This window comes from Phyllopteryx taeniolatus, chromosome 7 (genome assembly GCF_024500385.1).
Source record: "Phyllopteryx taeniolatus isolate TA_2022b chromosome 7, UOR_Ptae_1.2, whole genome shotgun sequence".
Classification (NCBI taxonomy): Eukaryota; Metazoa; Chordata; class Actinopteri; order Syngnathiformes; family Syngnathidae; genus Phyllopteryx; species Phyllopteryx taeniolatus.
The window spans coordinates 8,419,841-8,431,968 of record NC_084508.1 but is presented as its reverse complement, the minus strand read 5'-3'; the positions used below and the strand labels follow the sequence as shown (position 1 = coordinate 8,431,968).

Here is a 12,128-nt window from a genome sequence, read left to right as displayed (position 1 = left end):
AGCTTACTCCGAATTTGATTGATTTTTTGTTTTTGTTTTGTTTTATCCGCACAACAAGTAAAACATTTCCTTTTCTTCCTTTAACTGTTGTTTCTCTTGGATTGAAAAAAAACACAAGTTGGCGATTTATGCTATTTATTGGACTGCAATAATGCAACAGATTACAACAGCAAGCTTCCTGTGTCAAACATTGTATAGCTGCCCTGCCCAACAAATACAATCAATACAAAAAAATTCAAAAAATGTTTTTTAAATAACTACAATGATTTTTTTTCATTTTGTTTCCCCCCCCCAAAAAAAAAAAAATACTGTAGATGTTTGGGGGCACCGGCTTTTGTCTGAGGGCGTTAGTGCGTTTGAATTACATTGGGATGTAAAATTGGGGGACATTTTTCTCTGACAAAGGGTTAGGGTTAGGGAACCACCACATTTTGCCTCCTGTTTCTGTCTTCCGGTTCAAGTGTGGTGGATTTTCTTCTCCTGGCGGATTGCACGAAAGCCCACTTGAATGGTAACTTGAATGGTCTACTAAAACAGTTTGTCATTCAGCAAGTTGTACACAAAGTTCAAAATATTGAACAGTTGGACTTACATTCAAATGTTTCGAGAAGTTCCCTTGTCAAGGTTATTGTGTCTTTTAGGTTCGTCATGAATTTTTTTTTTATTATCATGTTTTTTTTTATCCTTCTGGTGTTGGTTTTACATTTGTGTGACCTCGTATTGGTTGTGATTCTATTCTATTTTTGTCTTTGAGGTTTGCGGCTATGTGATCGTGTGACGTTGTACTTGTTGCGGAGAAGCTTTTATTGTGGAGTTCTAAGCGGAAGCAGAGCGTGGTTGTAGCACGGATGAAGATTGACAAAGAAAAAGAAAAAAAACGTGCGCTCACACCTCTCATGCGCACAAGGAATAAAGGCGCGCGCCACGCACGAGCAGATCTCCCGGTGCTCCAGCGTCCACGAGGTGACCAGCGGACGGCTTTTTTGTTTGTTTTTTTTATTATTATTTTTATTATTTTTTTGTGAACTCTCTTTTCTTCTTCTCACACAAAAAATACAAAAATAATACAAATTGAACGAACTCCCCAAACAAGCGATGGCAGGTTATCCTACCCTGCAGGTGTTTTTTTTGTTTTGTCTTTTTTTGGGGGCGCCACAGTTGAATTTGGGAAGTGCGAAGGCGTGAGGATGCTGCGGGTGATCCGCTAACCATGGGCGTGTTGGAGTCCAACTCCACCGGTAACTTGACCACCGCGGTGTCCGGCGGCGCGCTGCCGCTGCCGGGTTACCTGGCGCTGCTTCTGTCGGTGCTCATGGGCACGCTGGTGGCCACGGTGGTGGCGGGCAACGCGCTGGTCATCCTTGCCTTCGTCGTGGACAAATCCCTGAGAACTCAGAGCAACTACTTCTTCCTCAACCTGGCCATATCTGATTTCCTCGTGGGTGAGTTGAGGCAACTTGTATTGTCTCACATTTTGGGTACCCCCCCTCCATCCCTGCAATCCTTTGTTCCACCCTACAATTATCTCCCAATCACTCAATATGGAGTGGACTAGAAAGCAAATAAAAATAGATGTTTTCTTTTTCTTTGTTGGTTCTTCCTCACACCATCTTTGTGCTGCAGCACGGGGTGATTTACCCTCCACATCTCCACCCCTCCCCAATAGAACCTGATTGCATTCCAAAACCGTCACTCACTCATGAGCAAACTGACACGATTACCCTCCTAATCTTCATCCTCATCATGATGTCCTCCGTGACGGCGCGCCTCTAGGTGCCTTCTGCATCCCGGTGTACATCCCGTACAACTTGACGGGCAGGTGGATGCTGAGCAAGAGTCTTTGCAAGGTGTGGCTGGTCATGGACTACCTGCTCTGCACCGCCTCCGTGTTCAACATCGTGCTCATCAGCTACGACCGCTTCCTGTCTGTCACCAGAGCTGTGAGTACCCAAACAAACAAACAAACAAACAAACAAAATCATTGGTTTTGATGGTGAGGCTCAGTTTTGGAGGTGCAACGTCCACTGCGTCGCAATGAGAGTCGTCTCTGATGTTTGGAAGAAGTCGTCTATGAAGAAGTCGGGCACGTGCCCCCAAAAAAGAAACCCCTACAGGACTGAATGCAGCAGCACTGTAGCCTCGTGGTTGCCATGTCTGCCTCACACCTCTGAGGTTCAGGGTTTGAATCTTGGCTTCTTGGCTTCTCTGTTCCAGTTTGCATTTTCTCTTCCGTGTTCATCCTCCATTTCAAAAACACTAAATTGTCCACAGCTGTGAATACCAATTCTTTTGTTTTCTGTCACCAGGGCTGTGAATACCACTGCTCCCCCTAATGGAAAAACAAAACAAAAACAAAAGAACAAGAAACAAACAAAAGCAAATATGTGCTTTTGATGGTGAGGCTCAATTTTGGGAGGTGGAGAGCAATACGGCACACGGAGAGCTGTTTCTAAAGGGTTGAACGTGTCCAATTAAGTGGGACACAAGCCGAGCTTTGAGAAAAAACAGAACGCATAAGAATGAATGGAGTAGCAAGGTGTGCTAGTGGTTAGTACATGTGTCTCGCCGTTGTGTGTTTCAGGGTTCAAACCTCAGTTTGCATGTTCTGTACAGGGCTTGCACAGGTTTGTCTTCGAGTACTGTCCCCCGGCCAGCCCCTTGTCAATACAAATGAATATTTAGTAATTGGTGGCCTACAGAAAAGGTCTCATTGCCAAGGTGTGAGTCAAGACATATCGCATGATATGGGTGAGACCAAAGAGCTGTTTCAAGACCATTGCAAACTAATTGTTGCAAAACATAACGCTGGCATTGATTACAGGTGCATATCTAAGCTTTTGAATGTTCCAGTGAGCACGCTTGGGGCCATATAATACGTAAGTGGAAAGGCAATTTGCCTCGATCAGGTGCTCCTCGCAAGATTTCTGACAGAGGAGTGCAAAGAATCATCAGATGCGTTTTCCAAGAGCCAAGGACCACCTGTGGAGAGCTTCAAAAAGACCTGGAAATTGCTGGCACTGTTGTCACAAGGAAAACAATGTAGTCCGCCGCCATGGCCGGTATGCACGCTCACCACACAAGACCCCATTGCTGAAAAAAAGCATGTCAAACCTCGTTCAAAGCTTTCTGAACAACATTTGGACAAGCCAGTTAAATACTGGGAGAATATAGTCTGGTCGGAAGAGAGGCAAATTGAACTCTTTGGATGCCATAATGCACACCACGTTTGGAGGAGAAACAGTAAAGTTCGGAGATGGGAACATGATGGTGTGGGGCTGCTTTTCAGCAAATGGTACTGGTAAACCTCACATTATTGAAGGAAGGCTGAATGGGAAAATATACCGAGACATTCTTGACAAAAATCTGCTGCCATCTACCAGGATGATGGAGAGGGTGGACGTTTCAGCAGGATAATGATCCAAAACACACTGCCAAGGAAGCTCTCGATTGGTTTCAAAGAAAGAAAATGAAGCTGCTAGAATGGCCCAGCCAGTCACCTGACTTGAAACCAATTGAAAATCTACGGGAAGAACTGAAACTCAAGGTCCGTAAAAGAAGCCCACGGAAACTTCAAGATTTGAAGAAGAAGAAGAAGAAGAAGAAGAAGAATCATCTTTTATTGTCATGAACATGCATGCATGCACGCACACGAAATTTGTTCTCTGCATTTAACCCATCACAGTGAACACATACACATGTTAGTGGAACACACTGGAGCAGGGGGCAGCTGAAGCGCCCGGGGAGCATTTCGGGGTATCGGTGTCTTGCTCAAGGACACCACAGCCGTGAGTCCGGAGGATTTTGGCGGATGGTCCAGTCGGGGTTTTGAACCTAGGTCCCCCACGGTGGCAGGCGATGATCTTAACCATTGGGCCACGGCTGCCCAATTTGAAGACTGCTTGTGTGGAGGAATGGGCTCAAATCGCACCAGAGCAATGCATGCGACTCGTTTCCCCATACAGGAGGCATCTTGAAGCTGTCGTTTCTGAGCGGATCAAAATATTCAATTAAATCAAATCAAATCAAAAATACAAATCCAAGCCGCAGGTTGGGAATTGCATGAAAGGGGTCCAACTTTAGAGAAATTCAAGAAGTGGTAGTGGTCAGCATTTGGGATTCATTAAGCATATGAAAACCCACCAAGCACCTCCGGCAGCCCGTCACCCGAGTGAGGATAACGATGGATGGATATACATATATATACGAATATTCGTATATATATACGAAAGTATTCAGACCCCCTTACATTTTTCCCTCTTTTTGCTCAATTGGGTTGAAGTCAGGGCTCTGGCCCATTCAAAAACAGTCACGGAGTTGTTCTGAAGCCGCTCCTTCGGTATTTTAGCTGTGTGCTTAGACAGCTGGACTCCAATGAAGGTGTAGAACCATTTTAAGAACGATCAGAGGAAATGGACAGCACCCGAGTTCAATATATGAGTGTCACAGCAGAGGGTCTGAAGACTGATGGCTGGGTGATATTTCAGTTTTTCTTTTTTAATCAATCAGCATCAAAAATTGCAACTCAAAGTGCTTCACAGAGATAAAAACAGACAATGAAAGTAGCAGGAAATCAAAACAAACAAACAAACTATACCCCTTCCCTCCCCACATATGAATACAAACGCAGCCATACGCGCACATGCCGGTGCCGGAGGACCTCAGGACCCGCGAGCGTTGAGATGATAAAAGCATCTCAGAACCTTCAAATCCACACTGAAACACGCAGGGAGAAAGTGCAGTGATCTGAAAAGCTTCAAGTAAAAAAAAAATCGAAGCGAAAACTTAACCTATGCTGATTGGTTGGTTTTGGCGTGTTCAATAAATGAATGGCGCCGAATGTCAAAGTGACCCTTTGCCTCCTGTGATTTTTCCGTGGACGCCGCTAATTTAGAGTCTTCAATGAACCTACATTTGATGTTTTTGGAATCTGGGAGGAAGCCAGAGTACATGGAGTAAACATGCAAATTCCACATATGAAGCCCTTGAGCTGACAGTCAAACCCAGAACCCCTGAGTGCGAGGCAGATATGCTAACCGCTCGCCTCTTGTGTTATCTTTTGGTTGATTTCTTATAATGTGACATGTGGCAACAAAAAGTTGTGCGTCATTTGGGCTGAGTGGAGCGATGCCATGACGACGCCGATGGTGATGATGATGATAATGACGACGATAATAGATGAAGCGCAGCTATCGCTTTCACGCTCTCCCGTCGCCCACCAGCCCGCCCTAATAGATCCCCCCAGGGACACAGGCTGGAATAAGAGCATCATGAGCGCCTTTTTATTTACGGACTCACTAAGGGGCCCGTTTAAACGTTTGGCAGCTGCGGCGGATTGATACGGAATTTATCAGCAGTGGTGGAAAAGCGCTTTCAGCTACAGTGGTATACCTCGACTTACAGGTGCCCCATCTTATGAGTTTTCGCTTACTCCATTTTGTTTGTGTTTTTTTTGGGCTTTGTGTTGCGAGCCAAAATGTGACTGAAGAGTGAGCTGCAAATACACCTTTGCTCAAGTGAACGGAAACCAAAACAAATTGGACTGCTGTATGCTGGCAGTGAACTCAACTCAACTCATATCACAACAATCAGCAGTTTTGCAGATAATGAACAAGTTGAAGTCGAATGTGTGTGAAATATGTCTGTGTGTGTATATATATATATATATATATATATTAGGGCTTTCAATCGATTAATTAAAAAAAATCTGATGAATCACACTTTAGAATTTTGATTAATCGACCGCAGGTACCGAATATGCCACACATAACACCACATTTGGCTTTGAGATGGTATTTTAAGCTCGTTGCGCTTTGATGAAAAGAGAGTTTATTTAACGCTGCACTATATGCAATTTACCTTAGGTTTTTTTTTTTCTTTTTTCTTTCAAAAGTCCCATCGTCGCAGACTTTTGTTACAAAATTTGCCGCCGACTTTGCACTGGCGTAAGCATTGACCTGATCACTGACCTTAGAGCAATTTGCGGCGCCTTTAGGATATCCATGCACGGTCAGTGGAGGAGCGTGTGTGGTCAAAATCAATTGTGTGATTAATCTGAGTTAATACATGATTAATGCAAAAAAAAAAAAAAAAAAATGCGATTAATCATGAGTTAGCGCTTTCACTTTTATATATATAAATAAAACAATGTAACCCCCCCCCCTCGCAAAGAGAGTGTGTGTTGCCGAAAGTCATCTCTGTGCCTGTGTTGCGACTCAGGTGAAATACAGAGCCCAGCGCAACATGACCCGCCAGGCGGTGCTCAAGATGGCGGCGGTGTGGGCGCTAGCCTTCCTCCTCTATGGCCCCGCCATCATCTTCTGGGAGGCGGCAGTGGGCCACAGCGTGGTGCCGGCTCACGAGTGCTACGCCGAGTTCTACTTCACCTGGTACTTCCTGCTGTGCGCCTCCACCTTCGAGTTCTTCACGCCCTTCGTGTCCGTGGCCTACTTCAACCTGAGCATCTACCTGAACATCCACCGGCGCCACAGGAACGCAGGCGTGGGCCCCCGCCACGAGACGCCGCCCCCCCAGCCGACGAAAAAACAGAGGGACGGCGCGGCGTGGTCCGTGTTCTTCGTCAAGAACCGCAAGGTTACTGGTTATTCTTTCCCTTGATCTGACTGCGACCTTTGACATTATAGCTGTGCTGGGAATCGATGCCGAGTCAATATGTAGCGCCCAATATAGTCAGTTGGCCATTTTGTAGTGCTGTGTGAATGTGTACACGTTATCCCCTCAATGTATCCCGCAATGCATATTCAGTAGTCAACTGATGCTCACTAAAAGCAATATATCCCATGATGCATTGCGCATATACAAAAACATCCAAAATCTCGACACGGATGGACATAAAGTGCTTTGTTTGTTTTCATTTAGTTAAACACACTCAGTCTAAAACAATATTATGCTATTATAATTGTTACTAAAATAGTTTTTTTCATTTCAACGCAGAAATGAAAAAAACATTTTTCGTAATTGACCCACCCTAAAAAGGTTTATATTGTACTGTAATTGCCCATAGATGCCAACAGATTGTTGCAAAAGACTACTTTTGTCTGAACAAAGCTCCTCAACTCACCTCCATAGTTCCTTGGCAACCCCAGTCCTCAGAACCGCGAGGCAGATGTGCTAAGCGCTTGTTTTTTATATTTAAAAAAAAAACACCCAAAAAACAGACGCAGCCCTGGGATCCATCCCACACCACACCGTTTTAAGATTAATGTGTATGTGCATTTGAATTTTTTTTTTTTTACTATTTTCTTCATTGTTGAAAAGCAATTTCTCAGTCTTGACTAATTGTTTGTAAAATCTTGTGTTCCTGCGCTACGTTCGCACAGATCCTGCACATCTCCTGCGGGCTCAACCTCCTCTGTCCATAAAACCTCGTCGCCCGCTGTTTGTAATTGTAGTTATGCGACAATAATGGCGCAAATCGACAGTTTTCCCAAACTACTTTTCATTTGACTGACGAGTGACCTACGTTCATTATGATTGTTATCATCAAGGTGTTGTGCAGCGAGCCCATCGCCGTCTCGGCCGTCATCGAGAACGACGAGGGGATCTCGCCGCCCTACGGCGGCAGCCCCGACGGCAGTCAGATCCTGGCGCACAGGGAGAAGTCCTCGCCGGGCGGAAGGAACTCCAGGCCGTTCCGGCACTCGCCGGCGGTGACGGCGCCGGGCCGCAAGACGCCGGGATCCCGCCTTTCCCGAGACATCAAGATCGCCAAGTCCCTGGCCGTCATCGTGTGCACTTTTGGGATCTGCTGGGCCCCTTACACGCTGCTGATGATCATCCGCGCCGCCTGCAGCGGCGCGTGCGTGGCCAACTACTGGTACGACATCACGTTCTGGCTCCTGTGGCTCAACTCGGCCGTCAACCCGTTCCTGTACCCGCTTTGCCACAGCAGCTTCCGAAGGGCTTTCTCCAAGATCCTGTGTCCCAAGAAACAATCCGTCCGGCCTCAGGTGGCGGAGGCGCAGCCGTGTTAGAGCCGCTGTACGTGCCAATGCAAAAACTGAAACACTGTGTATAAAAAAAAGAAAGAAAGAAAGAAAAAATAACAACTCCACTTCCTTGTTCTTCCATCCCAAACATCCAAAATGAAAAAAAAAAAAAATAAATAAAAAGACTGTTAGGATGCTCAAAGCACATAAAGAGCAGAGACCTCCGCCAAGGCAGGACAATCCCGAAACTTCCCCCCCCAAAATAACTTACTTATTTGCAGTACCTGTCCGATGGACCAGCATTTGGGTCTAAAGACTAGAGTGGAACCTCTAAAGTTGAACATAATCACTTGCCTGACACACGTCATAATAGAATGTTTTTATTATTATTTTTTTCATATGTACAGTTGAAACCAGAAGTTTACAGTACATATACTATATAAAAAAAACATCCTTTTTTTTTTTTTTTTTCCTTCTCACCGTCAGACATGAAATCAGACTAAACTTTTCCCGTTTTAGGTCAATTAGGATTACCAAAATATTTTCTATTTGCATTATGCCAGAATGATGAGAAGGTTTTTTTTTAAAGCCAATTTGTTATTACTTTTATGACCCCCAAGTCAGATGTTGACATACATTCCATTAATATTTGGTACCATTGGGCGATGGATGGATGATGCATACTTGCGATGTTAATCCTTGGCTGCGAAAAATGTGGAATTTTGAGGTTCTGCTGTCATATGGCCCACATTGCACCCCATTGACGAAAACCGCCTCCTGAAAATGCTTGAATTTTGTTCTGAACTCATTCACTGCCAGCCGTTTTTCAAAACAGAGTTCCCCATATTGCCTATGGTTTTAGAGCATTTTGACTGATCTTTCAGGGTATTTTTTCCCGCATTTGTTTTTTTCCCCCTCAAGATCGCAACACACACTTTCTAGTCCCTACGGCGACACATACTCTGTTTATATATATACAAGCTCTGTTTGAGTGTGAGGTGCCTCAACTTGTCCAACTTCCATGTTGGCAATTCTCTCCCTCATAATCGACGTGACAAGCAGACATTCACCCCCGTATTATCTTGATTTTCTCCTGAAAAGCGGTGCTATCTCCAGGAATCTGTTAGTCCTTACAGCGGTTCACAAACCAGAATTTTACAGACAAGCCGGACGAGACCCTCTTCCACGCCTACTCGTTGAAAAACATACTCGACAAATATTACATATCAGTGGCAGTAAATTCCAGATGACGAACATAAACGTCTATGGCAGTGAATGAGTTGAGTTGTGTGTTATTTGCATACAAGTTAAAGGGCACATCTTATGTCAACTTGCCTTTATAATTGCTTCAAGACAATTCGCTGGGTTTCTGGAGTGCCTGCTAACCCATCAAGTGTGAAGTTACACAAACAAGTATTATCTGCCAATTCTCCAAAATGTGTCTATTAGTGAGCAGAATTGTGATGTAACAGTCGGGCAAATTTACATAATACCTCCCTCTGCGTCGAGTTTCTGCGCCGATTACTTGGCAGCTGTGCTGGGTGAAGACCCGCCATTTTCAAGCCATGTTTGGATTACGCGTAAGTACTATCATGTCAAAGCCAAAAGATAAGCAAAGATGCAGCGTTAGCACAGATTACAGTTAGCTTCTCCCAAATATTTGGCAAAGTTCTCGAGGTCTGGGCTTGGGGTATTTGTGTTTGTGTGTTTGCCGATGCGTCCGCTGCTTGCGCCACATGCACAGATCCGCTATACTATGTGATTCAGTGGCTTGGTGGTGAAGTGCTGCCTCCATGAATGAAAATACATCACTGGGAACTGTTTTAAATTGTGAAAAAAAGGCATAATACAATATGACTCCACCAATTAAAATGTAGAAATGTGAAAAACAAAAAATCCTGCACTTTGATCCTTTACCTTTACCTTGGCGGAGGTAACAGCTTGGGACTCTTATGGCACCTTAAAAAAAAAAGAAATAAAAAAAGCACAGATTCTCTGTGAGGTGTACCTGTCCACGTTGAAATGCATGCGAACGAACGATCACTGGCAATCTCTCTGCAGTGACGTGCTTTAAGCTTTGCGGTCACTGTTTGTGCGTTTTTGTGCGTGCGTGTGTGTGCATGTGTCCTTTTGTGCGCTGACGACAACAATAATTCCTCCTGATATGTTTTATGATACCTTTTAATATCGCCCCCTATGACAAAATGCCCTTTCACAAGCGGCGTCGGCCATTACGCGGGGTCCTTTCTGTTTGAAAAAGCGAGCAAATTCGAGCCTGTCGTCTCGCAGCAATATCGTGACAAATGGAGTGTCTTTAACACTGACAGGAAGTGAATAGTTCGCATTTGTTTACTCAATACTGAATGTCGTTTTGCTTTTACATCACTTGATGTGAAAAGTTGGGTGAAGAGCTGAAACCTGCCAACTCTAAAAATCTGCACTTGTCGTCCTGCGGTCGACGCTCCGAAATGTACAGCACAATGAGCGGTTTTGTACAAAAATATCTATGCCAACTCTGTGTTTAACAGTTGTGTGTTCTTTCAACGCAGTATTTACTACTAGTCAAAGACTGATTTGTACCCTCCCCCCCAAAATAGCACTTGACAACTTTGTAACTTGGTGATGAATGTGTGTCAGTGTGAATAGCCAAAGAAAAAAACATTTAAATAAAGACTGACTACAAGTACGGAAGCCTTCATTGAGTAAATATTGTTGTTACTACAGCGTTATTCACATTAAGCATTAAGCAAAAGTCTGAGTTTATTTGGAGACCACCCACAAAATAAATATTTGTTTGGAAAAAAAAAAAGTTTTCAAAGACTACAATTGGTGTTAAAAGACAAATGACCTGACAAGCTTTAATTTACGATATAGCAAGCTTGATTAGCTTAGCATTGGGCTAAACTCGTTTTCTTTTTGAATCATCCTCAAAGTAAACATTTGTCAAAAAGTTTGAAAATTGTTCACAAAAGCCCTTTGAAAGAACATATTTTAAGTTCCAGGATTATTTACATTCGCTAAAGTGTTAGACTCCTGACAAGCTATTAAGCTAAGCTTAATAGCTTAGCTTAATAGCTTGACACTCGAGTGTGGCGTAAGACCAAAGTGCAGCTACTGGAAAAGTTGGAGAGGATTTTAATAATCAATTCAAGCTCAATTGTGACAGGTCCATCCAAAGTCAGGATACAAAGCAGTTCACTTCACAGTCAAGAGGGTTAGGCTTTGCAATGCTCTGTAACACATCAATATTTTTTATTTACCTTACATCCAGTAGGCTAGCTAGCTTAGTTTCGTTTCAAATTATTTACAGGTTAAACATCAAAGGTTAAAGAGATTCCAGACATCTGGCAGGCTAGCTTAGCTTAATTAGCATTGCGAGTGCTCCACTAGTTTTTTGGGTTTTTTTTTTGCAGTGAGCTGTTTTTACGACAGAGACATTTGATAGTATTCATTATTTCATATGTTCGTTGTCCACTCAAACCCGCATATATGTTAAGAGTTTGTATTTTTCTCTAGTAAGGAAAAAAAAACAAAATATGTGATTAAGAGAGCGAGAGATTTGAAGATACATACTACTACTATACTACTATAATAGTGAACACTGAAGATATGTGTAAATGTTTTGACAGCAACAGTAACATTTCAGATTGTTCTGGTCAGATGAAAAAACTAATATTTCACAGGAACGCAATGTTGATGATGTTAAATGGAAAACAAAAAAAAGCAAAGGAAATATGTATATATATATGTATATATATATATATATATATATATATATATATATATATATATATACATATATACATTGGGGTTTGCTTTGTTTTAACAAAGGAAATGCCCTTTTTTATTTTATTTTATTTACATTTTTTTTAACTTACATTAATATTTAATTTTTCTTTTTTCTTTACCAAGCGTTTCTTGGTCCATCCACAAAGAAAACATTAATTATCACAGGAAATAGCAAAATTGCAACAAAAAAAAAACCATTTAAAAACATTTCAAATAATGTCCATCTTTCATGGAATCAAAAACGTTGTCGTCGAAAGGTTGAAGGAAATTGGTCGTGGAGCTTGTCCGAAACTTATCTTGACTCACTAAGTTGTTGAAAATGTCTTTTTTTAGCTTTGAACGGGGTTGTTGTTCTGCCGTTGACACCAATTAGCAGTCGTCCTTTTTTTCCCC

The 12,128-nt window shown here is 42.9% G+C and overlaps 1 protein-coding gene across 1 annotated transcript; it reads left to right on the top strand.

Annotated features, from left to right (window-relative positions):
• Nucleotides 1-327: 327 nt before the first annotated feature.
• LOC133481322 (histamine H3 receptor-like) lies at nt 328-11,064 on the top strand. The gene is made up of 4 exons (XM_061780531.1): nt 328-1,442; nt 1,774-1,940; nt 6,217-6,591; nt 7,506-11,064. Exons 1-4 carry the CDS (start codon nt 1,211-1,213, stop codon nt 7,989-7,991), a joined length of 1,260 nt encoding a protein of 419 aa, XP_061636515.1. The 5' UTR covers nt 328-1,210; the 3' UTR covers nt 7,992-11,064.
• Nucleotides 11,065-12,128: the final 1,064 nt, after the last annotated feature.

Coding starts and splice junctions, on each gene's coding strand:
- LOC133481322 (XM_061780531.1), top strand. CDS start 1,211: ATGGGCGTGTTGGAGTCCAACTCCACCGGTAACTTGACCACCGCGGTG. Junction 1,443..1,773: donor CATATCTGATTTCCTCGTGG/GTGAGTTGAGGC, acceptor GCGCGCCTCTAG/GTGCCTTCTGCATCCCGGTG. Junction 1,941..6,216: donor TCCTGTCTGTCACCAGAGCT/GTGAGTACCCAA, acceptor GTTGCGACTCAG/GTGAAATACAGAGCCCAGCG.